This window comes from Gobio gobio (genome assembly GCF_949357685.1).
Source record: "Gobio gobio genome assembly, chromosome: 16".
NCBI lineage: Eukaryota > Metazoa > Chordata > Actinopteri > Cypriniformes > Gobionidae > Gobio > Gobio gobio.
In genome coordinates, this window is record NC_137109.1 from 25,011,145 (window position 1) to 25,026,775 (window position 15,631).

Consider the following 15,631-nt stretch of genomic DNA (forward strand, 5'->3'; position numbering starts at 1 on the left):
TTTGAATGCGATGAGCTCGTAATCACTTCAGAAGTGGGAATTATCAAATTTCCGATAGCACGTGAAGGCGGTATTAGGCACAAACTAGCCTACCTATTCGGTAAACGGGTGATGCAACTATAACATAACTCGTTGCTTGGATAATTTGTCTTTTTATTTCTAAAGGCAAAGAGTCAACTCATCCCTCCAATTATTTTAAGGTTTTAAATAGTTTACATAATTATTTTCTAGAAACCCTTCTACATCATGAAAATAGCATCAGTTAATTTGGTCTAAACGTTTATGTTTGGAATGTACTGTAATGTCAACACAATAGTGTTTCATATTATTAGCCAATTTGACCAATGTGTGTAGTAGCAGAGAAAAAAAAAACTTAAGTAAATTAACAGACAAATGATGTGTACATTAAAAAGGAGCCAATGTTGGGGGGAGTGGGAAACTTTATTTCTGAGTGCAAGTATGGGTTGATTTCTCACCAACAAACTTTTCCCTCCCCTATCCCCATTTAAAAAGGTAAACCCATTTCCCTGTGGCTGCTTATGAACTAAAATTACCAAAGAAAAGAAAAAACAATAAAATGTGAGGGCAAAGCAATTCAGCGAGCAATAATATGTGTAACAAAACACTCAAAAATGCCAAGAAAATACAGCTATGGTAACTGAAAAAGCAAACAAATCACAAATATTTTTTTCAGATTTTTACAGTGTATTCTAGGCAGATCACTTTAACGGGCAAATAATCTGTGATATCTCTACATCAACCAGAGCAATTGGCACCAGAAAAGAAAAAAAGATGTGAAATAGAAAAATTACGATACTGTATGTGCAAGATGGCAAAACTGATTTCACAGGGAATTGAGGAAATCTCATTCATTTAAAATCTGTCAAAACTTAATAGACAATTGGGGATTTAAGTATTTGTGAGAAAATAACTTTTTGATATAATTTCTTTCAATGTGCCAAGTACTCACAATTAAACATTTTACCTTTTGATAACTACATTTTGCCATTTATTTAGATATATACACTTTAAACACATGTACACTTATTCAAAATCATTGAGGTCACTGTCAAATTGTAGCCATCAAAAGGGAAGAACGCCCAATACTAACATGTTCTTGTTCACAATGATGCTTAAAAATAAAGGGGAGGAGGAATAAAAAAGGAAAACACCAAGAAACATTCACTCTGACCAAAACTTTAAATATCATACTAATTACTGCATAACCAAACAGAAGAGAAAATTTACACCTGCCACCAGGATAAACGCAGTTATTTTTGTCTTGTAAATGTTTACGCAAATAATCCAAGGTAATTTAGGAAAACATAACACTCACATCCCAGTTAATATCTTCATTAGCTTTCTGAAACAAATATTACTCTTAACAACATATGGGGATATAAAAAAAAAAAAATGGCAAGGCAACCACTATGTAATGTGTTTTGAATCCAGTAAACTATCACCTCCAAAAAAACTGTAATGCATTTCTGAACAGAAACTAGATTCACATTACATGGGGTGCGGCACTGAAACGAGCAGTGTAAAGCTAAAGAAATCGATGCAGTATAAACCAGGGGGATTTAGGGTGGGAACTGAACAGAGTATGTTGAGTTTTCAGCAGTCTTGACCACAAATGAAGCAGGCGATCTTCAAAATTGTGTGTACTCTATCAACAATAAAAAAAATCCAAATGCAGTTCTATACTAATTTCTTGGCCTCGAAGAAGCTCTTGAGATGTCTCATTTGCCAAAAGCCAATGGCCACCAGGATCAGCGTCTGGACGATGGACCACCACAGAACCCTCTGATTGGTGCTCTCACTGGTTTGCCTGAAGCGCTCCTCGCGATACTGAAAGTTAAAAGAAAAGATTCACGTAAGGATCATTCTTGTGCACAGAAAATAAGGCAAAGGCAAAAGTGGTGCTTATGCATGTATTGTAAAATTTGGTCGCGGTGGATCTGAAGCAGCCAGATCTCAATTGCCAAACCTGCAGGACACTCACCCTCTGATAGTTCTGCTCTTTCTGGACCTGATCCACCTGCTCCATCAGCTGTCGAACTCTCAGCTGCAGCTCCGTGAGCTTGTCTTTGGCAGCAATTTCTGCATAGTTGTTCGTATGCTCACCAACTTGGATGTCCAAGTGAACACGCTGTATTGAAAATTCAAAAGAAAAAGAAGCCAAAAATTACTCAGACACTTTGACCTGACCATGTTTTGGTTAAGTGTTTTTTTCTTTAACTGCTAATGTGACCTTTTACACCACTGACTGAACACAATTAAGCATTGCTTGGTCATTGGTTGACCCTAAATTGGTATTATCTAATTGTGTACTTAAATTTAACAGCTGATTGGTTGATTGTAATCCATTACATACCTTTCTATCAAAGTTATCTGACATTATCAAGATGAATTTGTTCTGACAGTTTAACGGAGTTCTAGTCATATTTTATAACCATTTTCTAAACTATAGCAAATAAACTGTGATAATGTGAGAAACTGTTGAAGAAATTTTGGTTTGACTGTATATACACATGTATATAATAATTAGTAGATTAACACATCCTTACTTACAATAATGTTTTGTCGATTTATGTGGATTCCACTTGTAGCAATATACTTTAAATTTGGCATGAAACATAGGTTGTGATAGACTTTCCTTCAATATTGTGACGTCTGAATGAAACGGCTTCCCAGACAAGAAAAATTGTCAGGCGAGGTTTGATTTTGTCCATCAGGAATTGACAGGATGGTTGTGGTTTGATATTGCTGTGATCTCGTGTAAATGACAGCAGTGCCAGTAAACACATCATCAGAGAAGAGATGTTGTTCCAATAGGGAGGGGAAGTTATTTTGATTAAAGATTATGAGGGCACATGAATTTAAAAATGTTGTGCACCGATAAATCATGTATAATAAATTCTTCAATATTCCATAAAATAAATAAAAAAATTGTCAATTTTAAGTTCATGGTGACTTTAAGGAAACCAGAAGATGTGATGCACAAACTGAACTCACAAGCATCCCACCAGCAAACAGAGCAAATTTGGAGGAATTTGAGTGCAAGCAGATTTGATGCTCTCCGGGTGTGTGGGAGGTGAAAATAAACCTGCCCTCAGATCCATACTGCCGGGACAGGATCACCTGAAACCCACAAAAGATAAGCAAATGAGCATGATGAAAAACACACACACTGGCCTTTTATTATTCACACATGTTTAACCTAACAGACCTTCTCATCAGGATCTTTCACTTCCACGAACATCCCAAGTCCTTGAGTTGCAGGCAAATACTCTTCTTTCTGCTTGTCATAGAGCTGCGTTCGGTAGTTACCTGTTTAAAACAGAATTACATACTTGGAAGGAAATAGAGCAAAGCAATTTCATTCTGTTCAAAATAATCCAGTGATAGAAATGCACTAAAAACAAGAAATCATTAACATTGAATCCAGTAAACAATTGTGTTGAGTACCTATGCCTAAACAGGTTAGAACAAACTGTAAGAAACACACTAAATTAATTATCTTTGAATTCAACCAATTACTTTGTTGAGTTCAAACTGTTTAGACTAGAGCAAACTGTAAAAAGGTGCACTAAATTGACAGAAATACACTAACACAATTTATCTTAAAGTTAGATGAGGAGTTGTGTCATATTAACTCGATGCTGCAATATATAATGTCACTTGGGTATTCAGGATATATTTCAACATCAGATTCTTCTCATAAGTCACCTCCTCGTCTAACTTAGTCAAAGTGGCAGCAGGACGGATCACTGTAGCGTTACAGTTACAAAAGCGCATTAGGTAATGTTGCTTACCCAAACCAGTAAACCTGTAGATGTCTACATAAATGTTAATTTGTGTAAATTATCTTTTGTAACTTCTTTTTTGTTAACTGAAGTAAAGCTGGTTATCATGAACTCTACCTGACAAACCTGCTAGTTAGCACTAGGCTAAGCATTAACGTGCACTGCAAACTTGGCTTATTCTGCTTCTCTTACTTACCTATTATCATGGTTTCGTCTGGTATTTCTTCTATGAAGCATTTCTTTTCAGTCTCGCCGATATGAAAGTACAACGCAGACACAAAACTGTTGTAAATATTTAACAACACCACCAAATAAAGTGTAAACTGCATTCTGATTGCCACCATCTTGACACTACCGGCGATTAGGACACTGCGCATGCGCAAAGACTCCAGTGCCACGTAACCCCTCGTCGGCCATCGTCCAATCACGAACGGGAAGTGCAATGCCGAGATTGTTCATGGTCGTTGTAGTTTCAGTAAGTGCTGTTTTTTTTATACATTTAACTCAGTGAGTCGAATCTTTTGAATCTTTCAAAAGGATTTGTTCAGATCAGTGGCCGCTTTACATCGTTACAGGAAAAAGCAATAGATGACACAAATTCTCATCTCATCACTTTTGATAAATGGCTACACTATATGTAATTTTATAATTTCATCGGAATATCAACATTTGTGAGATTTAATCAGTAAAAACAGTTTTGAGGTTAATTGATCTAGTGTCTCCGGAAAATATGATTGTATGTTGAATATCAAAGTTTGTCTATTTGTTGATGAGGGATTTGTGGACATATTTTTTTTTAGATTTGTGGAAGTGACATATTGTAACTTGTGTTATTATTTTTTAATTATTTATTTTTTGTAATTAAAAGAGTTTATTATTCAGTATTTCCATTAATTAGATTAATATTTCCGACATCTTTGCTTCCATTAAAACCTATAGTTGAGTGAAATCATTCGATTTGCATTCATAGTGATGCTTTTATGACATTATCTTCAATTAAAATATATGAGCAATTAAATAAGTAAATATTCAAATGCTTGTAGGCTACATAAGTCACAGAATAATTTTACCTTCAAGATGAATCTCTTTTACAGGGATTCTGCTTTGTCTGTCATCGGTTATTCGATTATTATCAACTAAATTGTCAAAATTACATTTTAAATAGAATAGCTAATTTAGTATTTTATTTTAATGACACTTTAAAAATACATCAAAAGTCATTTTAGGCATTCTGTAAAAGTTTATGACGTATACAAATCTATTACTTATGGACTAATAAGATCATTCAGTGCATTTGTTTAGTCATTACAAAAGTGAGTTCTCCGGTCTTCGGGGTCTTTTCTGACCCCAAAGGATGTTTGTTCAAATTTAAAAAAAATTTTTCCCTTTATCCAAATGGCATTAGACTTTGTACAGTTGTCAACACACTCTAGATCTACAAATAAAAAAATAAATTGGATTGATATCTGTTTTTATGTTCGTGTGACAAAAAAGATCACACTCAGGGTCTCTGGAGACCCCGCTTAGAAAATGGACAAAATTCATCCTCAAAAACAGAAACAACACAGAACATGCATACAGAAATGAAGTGGCACACTTCCAAAAATGCATAAAACATCCACAATGCAAAATGATCATGCTCACACACACACACACACACACACACACACACACACACACACACACACACACACACACACACACACACACACACACACACACACACACACACACACACACACACACACACACACAGGAATACATTTGTTATTGCTTGTTGTTGCTGTTCAGTTCATTGCATTTTGATGTTCATGTTGTGTATTTTTTACTCAATATGTAAACTGTTCATTTCTGTTCATTGTTGTTCTGTTACATTTAGTAACTGAAGTGTAGATTAAACTTGTAGAATTATAAGAAAATCAGATGTTTGAAATAAATGATAACCTCTAAAGACTTTTCTGCAGGTTTGATTCTAATCATAATGTAACATCATTGAAAAAAAAAAAATTTCAGTACAAAAAAAATGCTAAACTTTGACAAATTTAATTAATTTTAATTGTTATAATTGTGATTCCATAACATTGAATCCAACAGAAAAATACTTGATGAAAAGATGTCTTTCAGTCAGTCAAATAGCACTTAGCAAATAGTGGAGCTCTGCAGTCATTTACTGGTAAAAGTCTTTTTTTAATTTTGACTGTATTTTCCAAAAGATGGGCAAAAATCTTACACTAAACCATGTCAAATTATCCATGTTATCCCCACGAATGCAAATGTAGGAATTTGAGTCTTTTATAAAGTGAATTTTACATTAAAAAAAAAATATTTTGTGTGAAAATCCATAATATTTTTTTTTCTTTTTATTTATTTATTTATATACATTTAAAAATTATTACAAATACTCCAAAAACTGCACAGATGTTGAGTAAAAACATTAATAAACAGAGTAAAATTACATTTGTTCTAAAAAAAAAACAATTGTTTTGTTACAAAATTACATTTTGTTGCCTGGGGTCTGTGGAGACCCCAAAGACCCTGAGTGTAATTCCCAAACGAAGACCGTACAAGGGTTAAAAAAATGAGTTAAGGGTTAATATGCTTTAATTAATTAATGATCTTATTTTAGTGACCTATGTTGTATCATATTTAGGCTGTAAATCAGAAAGTAAAACAAATTTAAAAGATAACAAAATAGGCTCTGACCAAACTACACCTTTTGCCACACAATGTAAAGAGTATTTTTTTAAATATAAATGACTACGACATCTAGCTGACTAGCCAATCAGCGTGGTAAAGTTAAAATTTCCAAAGAGAGCATTTACGTTATCATCGGCTTAAGTATTTTGGTCGTTTGCATTATTAATACGAAAATATATTGTTGGGCGTCATTGATTTTTAGTTGATTTTTAGTAACATGTATCAAAAACTCACTCCAGCCAGGCAAGCCAAGATTACAACCTTGCAGCAAAAAAAAAAAAATCTTTATGTAATTGTGCAGGAAATGTCAGTTTTTCTTGATTGCTTTGACCTGGTTAAAGAAACTAGGATCCACATTCCACTCAGTTTTCATCATCACAATCTCAGCAGAGCAGAAGACATGTCTTGCAAATTTGTTAACCCTTTCTCATTGCTTGACTCATTTTCCCCACCCTTTTGCAAAACAGTTAGCACGGATGTCATTCAAGCGGTCCAAACTCCATTGTTTTAGCTATGGTAACCAAACAGAAACCATTTATTGCTAACTATTAGAAACTGTCTGCAGGGCTTATAAAAAAAAGGTGCCACGTCAATGTTGTTCTTTGCCGGCATGGATGGAGGAGGTCTAAGGCAGATGAGAGTGAGAGGAAGAGGTCGAGGGTTCCGAGGAAGAGGAGTCTGTGTGCGAGGTTGAGGTGTAGTTGGAAGGGCAGACCAGATGCCAATATGTGGAGGTAAGGAAAACAAGGAGGTAAGGAAACAATACTAATGCAGGGCCGTGCACAGACATTTTGAGGGGCAGTGGCCCAAACCAAAAAAAGGTGGCATTGGGGGCGAGGATTGGTGCTTGTCCATACAAATTATCCATCTTCTTACTAGTCAGTCAAAACAGTTTTGATCTAATTTTGTGTCTATCGAAAATAGTGATACAGGCCTATATGCCATTGTATTATGTTGAATATCAAAGTTTTTGTGTCTATTTGTTAGAGGGATTTGTGGACACAATATTTTTTGGCTTTGTGGAGTAAATGTTATAGCTTTTATTTTGAAGTAAAAAGATAAAATTAGACTCTTGGGGTAAGATGACCCAGCCATATTTGGCACAGAAGGCCCCAAGTGGCATGATGTTACTGGTGTTTTTGTTTTTAAATGTAATATACCTATTGTAATTAATGGGGCTATTATTTAATATTTTCATGAATTAGATGTACATTTCAGGCATCTTCACTTTCATTAAAACGCTTAATTGAGTGAATTCTATTATGACAAAATCTATTATGTGTTTATTTTTTATTATGACATATCTTCAATTAAAATATGGGCAATTGAATAAATAAATATTGATATGCTTGTACATAAGTCATAACATTTTTTACCTTTCAGATGATTATCTTTTAATGGGATTCAGATTTTTCTGTTATCAGTTATTCAATTATTCAACTAAATTGATAAAAAAAATGTAAGTAGAAGATTTTTTGTATTTTACATTAATGACACTTTAAAATATATAAATAGTAATAAGAATTATATCAAACGTAATTTATACATTCTGTAACAGTTTATGGGTTACTATATGAAATTAGGCCTATATATATATATTCTACAAAGTGTGCCATCAACAGCAAAGTTGATGTTATTTATATTAGATCAGATCGGGTACAAAAATTTGGTTAGACAAGAATTATAATTCTCTTCCAAGAACGTGTATTTTGTACAAGTTGTTAGCACTATTAGAAGATCAGAAGCAAAATAATACCACCAGAAATACAAAAACAAACTACCAAATTACTAAGTCCTCGGATTGTAATGCATACCGTTAATGCGACGACATTCTGGAACTGTCATCTCCGACTCTGAGGGACGCTGGGGAGCGAGCGGGAAAACACGGGAGCGGATTCCCGGAATTTAAAGGAGGGAAAACGGAACACTTTTAGCAGGGATGGGTAGAGACCATAGACTGCGAGAGGGGCACCTCAGCTGATGAGGGCAGAGGGGCAGTGGCTCTAGCCACCGGGCCACCCCCCTGTGCACGGCCCTGCTGTAATGCCTTGTCATATCATGCAGTTAGAGTCAACTGGAGTCACCTTTCATTGTCATTTTGCTTTTTTTACTCAGAGAATAATGGAGCTTGAAGTTGAGGGGGCACATCATGTCTTAATTTATGTTGATGAAGCCGGCTTCAATCTCAGCAAAGTGAGGAGACGTGGAGGGAACCTCATTGGGTACAGGGCCACTATCAGTTCCAGGACAGAGGGGTGCCAACATAACCATGTGTGCTGCCATCTCCAATGATGGTGTCTTATGCCATATCCCCGCTCATACAACACCGTACGCCTCATAACATTCCTGAATGCACTTCATGAGAGGCTGATCCCACCTGAGGAGAGAGGGCTGTTGAGGCCTGGCATGCCACTCTTCGTCATTATCTGGGACAATGTGGCGTTCCACCACTCTCGCCTTGTCAATGAGTGGTTTGGGGTACACCCTCGTATGATGATGCTGTTCCTCCCAGCATATTCCCCATTTTTGAATCCCATAGAGGAGTTTTTCAGTGCTTGGAGGTGGAAGGTTTATGATCACCATCCCTATGAGCAAATGCCCTTGCTGAATGCAATGACTGCTGCTGCCCAAGAGATAGGTGCAGAGGAATGTCAAGGTTGGATAAGGCAAGCAAGAAGATGTTTCCTTAGGTGCATTGCAAGAGAGGATATTGAATTTGATGTGGATGAGGCCATGTGGCCCCGTCGTCACGACAGAAGAGACTGAGTATTAATAGTGGCTATGTCTTATACTCCAATAGATTTTACTGTATTTTGGTTTCTTATTCTGGATCCAATTCTTTGCAAAAAGGCAAATTTGACACAGCCTATGTAGAAAGACAACAAATGGCACTGGTAATAGGCTACAATGACAAGCAATGGTGCACTGAGTTCTGTATTTTGTTGTCCTTTGTGTAATGATTGACTGAAAGAGCTCATATACTTGTTTGCAAGTTGTGGTGTTTGAAGGCAAAATTTGCTTTTGTTGCATATTTTAAATGTTTGGACGCGGTTACAGCCTTTTGCAAACAAAATGTGTCATTTTTGACCACAAGTGCCACTGCTTAGGCCTGTGTGTGTTAACGGTTTTGAAAATGTGGAGTTTGAGTTGACGGCTGCATCAAGAAACTGTCACAGATGCATCAGCGTCAGACCTCTACACTCCGCCCATCCGCTCCACTTCACCCGAGTTCTGATTCATCGCACCTGTGTTCATCACCTGTCCCTAATTCCCCATCACTGCACTTCCTGTTATAAGCACCTTCAGTTCCTACAGTCATTGTCAGGTCTCGTCGATACTACATCGCCATACTGACTCACTCACTCGATCCTTACCTTCAGAAGACTTACCTGTGTTCCTTCATCCGACGATCCTTCCTCAACCAGCCTGCCTTCTTCAGATCACCAGCCTTGAACTTTCACCATCCCGACTTCCATCCTGCATCAGATAAGAGACTCATTCAGAACACTTCATCAGTTACCGCTCCAGTTTATCTCATCACTTCTTCCTGTCTGCCGTGACCATTATATGTTTTGTGTTAAATAAATATCCTTTCAACTTACCTGTTTGTGTCATTCAGCAACCCTGACAGAAGACCTGACCAAACATGCACGAACCATCTGGTCACGGCGACGGAGAAGCTTCCACGCCGATCTTCACCACTGGATCCTCACCTGTCACTTCATCACCCGCCATCAATTCTTCTTCGTCTGCCTCTGTCAGTCCCATGGCCCGGCCAGCGCCCTTCTCTGGCGAGGAGGGGGAGTGCAGCGGATTTCTCCTGCAGTGCGAGCTGTTCATGGAGATGAACGCATCACAATTCGCCTCCGAGAGATCTAAGGTAGCTTTCTTCATTTCCCTTCTCACTGGAAGAGCATTGCTTTGGGCACAATCGCTTTGGGAAGCGAAAGGAGCTGTGACTGAGACTCTGAACAACTTTATTAGTCACTTCCGGGTTGTATTTTCTCCAGTCGCTAATGCTTTATCAGTTCATGATCAATTATTTCATCTACGACAAGGCAAGTCATCTGTTTCTTCATATGCCCTTCAGTTTCGAACCCTAGCAGCCTCTAGTGGATGGAATGAGCCGGCTTTAATCACCGCCTACCGGCAAGGGTTAGATCATGAGATCCGGTTACAACTCACCATTCATGATGATGCCATTGGTTTGGAAAGTCTCATTCAGCGTTCCATCAGAGTGGACCAACGCCGCACTGCCTGTCTGCTCGCTCAACCTGCACTGCCTCCTCCTCGTCCTTCCACCACAGTCAACCCTCTAACACCAGAACCCATGGACCTCAGTTCTGCACATTTATCAGCAGTTGAACGCCAGAGACGTATCTCTAACAACCTGTGTCTATACTGTGGATCCGCTGGCCACCTGCTAGTCTCTTGTCCAGTTCGTCCCCCACGACCGGCGGTGAGTACAGTACATCTTCCATCACCCATTTCTCAACTGAAATACACTACTGTTCAGATCTCACATCGTCAGCACTCTCTTCCAGCACAAGCGCTAATCGACTCTGGGTCCGCTGGTAACTTTATCTCCCGTTCCACTCTTCAAAAGCTACAAGTCCACCATGAATCCATCCCGCAGTCTCTTCAAGTGCATTCCATCCTCGGCAGACCGCTCGGTCGTGGGAGGATATGTCACCGCAGCCCCTCTGTAACAATGAAAGTTGGTTGTCTTCATCAAGAGGAATTGTCTTTTCTGGTGTTGGAGGGTTCTACGGCAGATATCATCCTGGGACGCCCGTGGTTGGAACTTCATTCTCCAGATATCAACTGGTCTACGGGAGAGGTTCGTCAATGGGGAAGTAACTGCTTTTCACGCTGTTTATCTCAGGTTAAAAGGGTGTCTCACCATCACTCATTACCCGTCCAAAAGATTTCCATGTGTACTACCTCAATTGAAAGCCCAGCTATTAACGACCATCATGAGATTCCTCACAGTTACCGGGCGTTCCAGGATGTCTTCGATAAGCAGCTGGCCACGAAACTTCCACCACATCGGCCATGGGACTGTGCGATTGACCTACTGCCTGGGGCGGTCCTACCGCGTGGTAAAATCTACCCACTGTCCATCCCAGAACAGAAGGCCATGGAGGAGTACATCGAGGAGGCACTTCACCAAGGATACATCCGACCTTCTACTTCCCCTGCTGCTTCAAGCTTCTTTTTCGTCGGTAAGAAGGACGGAGGCTTGCGCCCCTGTATAGATTACCGGACCCTCAATAATTCCACCGTCAAGTATAGGTATCCTCTTCCTCTGGTCCCAGCCGCCTTGGAACAGCTTCGTGGTGCAAAGGTATTCACTAAACTTGATCTCCGTAGTGCTTATAATTTAATTAGAATTAGAAAGGGAGATGAGTGGAAGACCGGATTCATCACTCCTGCAGGCCACTATGAGTACCGCGTCATGCCCTTCGGGCTGTCCAATGCTCCAGCGGTCTTCCAGGGGTTTATGAATGAGATATTTAAAGATTATCTGAACCAGTTCGTTATAATCTACATCGATGATGTCCTTATATATTCTACCAGCCTGTCTGAGCACCGCCTTCATGTCAAGTCAGTTCTCCAACGTCTTCGGGATCATCAGCTGTATCTAAAACTTGAGAAATGTGAGTTCCATCAAGAAACCCTCCACTTCCTAGGGTATGTGATCACTCCTCAGGGAGTCACCATGGACCAGAGGAAGGTGGATGCCGTTGCCAACTGGCCATTACCCATCACCATCAAAGAGCTGCAACGATTCCTGGGCTTCGCAAACTTCTACCGTAGATTCATTCAAGGTTACAGTCAAATCAGTGCTCCTATCACCTCACTCCTGAAAAAAGGGGCCAAGTCTCTGTCCTGGACCTCTGAAGCCACCCAAGCGTTTGATGTGTTGAAGCAATCATTCAGTTCCGCTCCTACCCTTGTGCATCCCAATCCAGATCTTCCTTTCACCGTCGAAGTGGATGCGTCCAACACTGGGGTAGGAGCGATCCTCTCTCAACAGCAGGGGAAGCCTCCTCGACTCCATCCATGTGCCTTCTTCTCCAAGAAGATGTCCCCGGCGGAGCAGAATTATGATATCGGCAACCGGGAACTGCTGGCTATCAAGCTAGCTCTGGAGGAATGGAGACACTGGCTGGAGGGAGCGAAACATCCCTTTATAGTCATCACAGACCACCGAAATCTGGAATACCTTCGAGAGGCCAAAAGACTCAACACTCGTCAAGCTCGCTGGTCCCTTTTCTTTACAAGATTCAACTTCAAGGTAACATACCGTCCAGGGGACAAAAATGTCAAGGCTGATTCACTATCTCGTATACATCAACCCGATACCTTCACTCCAGAACCAGAACCTGTCCTCCCTCCAGCCTTGATTGTTAGTCCCATCCAGTGGGGTATAGATGACCATATAGCCGACGCCACCCGAACCGAACCTGCTCCGCCGGGAGGGCCAGTGGGACGGACTTATGTTCCCACGCGTCTACGTCCGTCCCTCATGGACTCGGTCCATACTTCGCTGGGCTCTGGACACCCAGGCAGTCAACAGACCCTCTCGCTCCTTCAACGTCGGTACTGGTGGCCCAGTATGAGCCAGGATGTGTCCCAGTACGTTAAGGGCTGCTCAGTCTGTGCCATGGCCAAGGTCCCTCGTCGGCTCCCAGAAGGTAAATTAGTACCCTTGCCTATTCCAACCAGGCCGTGGTCCCATCTGGGGATAGACTTTGTTACCGATCTCCCTTCTTCTCAATCTCAAACATGTATTCTGGTGGTTGTTGACCGTTTCTCGAAGGCCTGTAAACTCATCCCTATGCCAGGTCTACCCACTGCCTTCGAAACGGCAGAAGCATTATTTAACCAAGTCTTTCGTCACTTTGGGTTACCAGAAGATATCGTCTCCGATCGCGGACCTCAGTTTATATCCAGGGTATGGAGAGCCTTCTTCAACCTTCTGGGAGTCACAGTCAGCTTGACGTCAGGATACCATCCCCAGTCCAATGGCCAGACTGAGCGGAAGATACAAGAGGTCGGACGGTATCTTCGATCCTACTGCCATGACCATCAAGACTGCTGGAGCAGGTATCTACCCTGGGCCGAGTATGCACAGAATTCCCTTCAACAGTCTACTACTGGTCTCACGCCGTTTCAGTGCATACTCGGCTTCCAGCCGCCCCTGTTTCCCTGGTCAGGTGAGCCTTCAGATGTTCCAGCAGTCCATCATTGGTTCCAGGAGAGCGAGAGGGTCTGGGACTCAGCTCATGTTCATCTCCAAAGGGCTGTTCGGAGACACAAGAGTCAGGCCGACGCTAGAAGATCTGCGACTCCGAGGTATCAACCAGGGCAAAAGGTCTGGCTCTCCACCCGGGACATCCGTCTCCGTCAGCCCTGTCGTAAGCTGAGTCCCCGATATATAGGTCCATTCGCAATACAGAGGCAGATCAACGACGTCACCTACCGGTTATCACTCCCTGCACACTACCGCATCTCACCTTCATTTCATGTCTCCCTGCTCAAACCCTATACTGATCCTTTGTTTCCTCACTCCTCAGAGCCTGGCGCTGATGAGGTACCTCCTCCTCCCGTGGACCCCGCTGACGAGAACATCTACCAGGTCCAGGGCATTCTCGATTCCCGACGACGGGGCAATCAACTGGAGTACCTCGTGGACTGGGAGGGTTTTGGACCTGAGGAGAGATGCTGGGTTCATCGTGATGACATACTAGACCCTATGCTCCTACAGGACTTTCACTCATCTCATCCCAATCGTCCGGCGCCGAGAGGTCGAGGTCGGCCCCGTCGTCGGGTCTTTCGGCCCTCAGGAGCTGGCCGTGGAGGAGGGGGTACTGTCACAGATGCATCAGCGTCAGACCTCTACACTCCGCCCATCCGCTCCGCTTCACCCGAGTTCTGATTCATCGCACCTGTGTTCATCACCTGTCCCTAATTCCCCATCACTGCACTTCCTGTTATAAGCACCTTCAGTTCCTACAGTCATTGTCAGGTCTCGTCGATACTACATCGCCATACTGACTCACTCACTCGATCCTTACCTTCAGAAGACTTACCTGTGTTCCTTCATCCGACGATCCTTCCTCAACCAGCCTGCCTTCTTCAGATCACCAGCCTTGAACTTTCACCATCCCGACTTCCATCCTGCATCAGATAAGAGACTCATTCAGAACACTTCATCAGTTACCGCTCCAGTTTATCTCATCACTTCTTCCTGTCTGCCGTGACCATTATATGTTTTGTGTTAAATAAATATCCTTTCAACTTACCTGTTTGTGTCATTCAGCAACCCTGACAGAAACACTGTAAACCTGATCATATTTGGGATTATGCTATTAGCAGAAATTAATTCAAATATGTTAAATGCGACAGTGTAAATGCTTGCAAATAAAGCTTTAAATTTTTTTACAAAAAACAAATTAAAGGGGTGGTAAAACACATTCTTTTGAAGGCTTGGCTGTGTTTGTGGGGTGCACTGTAACATGTGTTCATGCTTCGTTTTAAAAAAAATTGCCTTATTTTTCATATATTTGACCTTTATTCTACACTGCTCTGTCCCTCCTTGTAAAACGGTCTGATGCTTTCCCGGTTGTATGAAGCCAGTCCCTCAAAAATACGCAGTGGGCTCAGATTGGTTAGCTGGCCCAGTGTGTTGTGATTCGCTAACCGCAGTGCACGTCGGAAACGTCATGCCCCTTACCGGAGGCTGTTCAGTATTAGAAACAACGGCGTCAATAAAACCATATGAGCTCGAATCAGACCCAGAACATTTGAGTGAAGATGATCGAGCAGAACCTGCTCAGTCCTCGAGAGTAAAGACTGCGGATCTATAGTGATCGCTACTGAATGGCACTTTAACTTTTGTATTTTTAGAACGATTATAGCCAAATATCTGTCGCAAGAACTAACGTTAACCCAAAACGAACACTAAGCACTGGCTTTAACTAGTAAGTTAGCCAAATCACACACATACCCCTTTTCCACCAAAGCAGAGCCAGAGCTAGATCGGAGCCAGAGCCTAGTTTCTAATCGGTTCTTTGTGTTTCCACACCCAAAGCCCTAGCTCCGAGCCAGGAAAAGTGGTT

The 15,631-nt window shown here is 41.1% G+C and overlaps 1 protein-coding gene across 1 annotated transcript; it reads right to left on the bottom strand.

Moving 5' to 3' along the window:
• Positions 1-138: 138 nt before the first annotated feature.
• tmed9 (transmembrane p24 trafficking protein 9) lies at positions 139-4,191 on the bottom strand. Its single transcript, XM_079839409.1, has 5 exons — positions 4,003-4,191; positions 3,230-3,330; positions 3,016-3,141; positions 2,003-2,149; positions 139-1,848 (listed from the first exon to the last, which is right to left on the bottom strand). Exons 1-5 carry the CDS (start codon positions 4,181-4,183, stop codon positions 1,699-1,701), a joined length of 705 nt encoding a protein of 234 aa, XP_079695535.1. The 5' UTR covers positions 4,184-4,191; the 3' UTR covers positions 139-1,698.
• Positions 4,192-15,631: the final 11,440 nt, after the last annotated feature.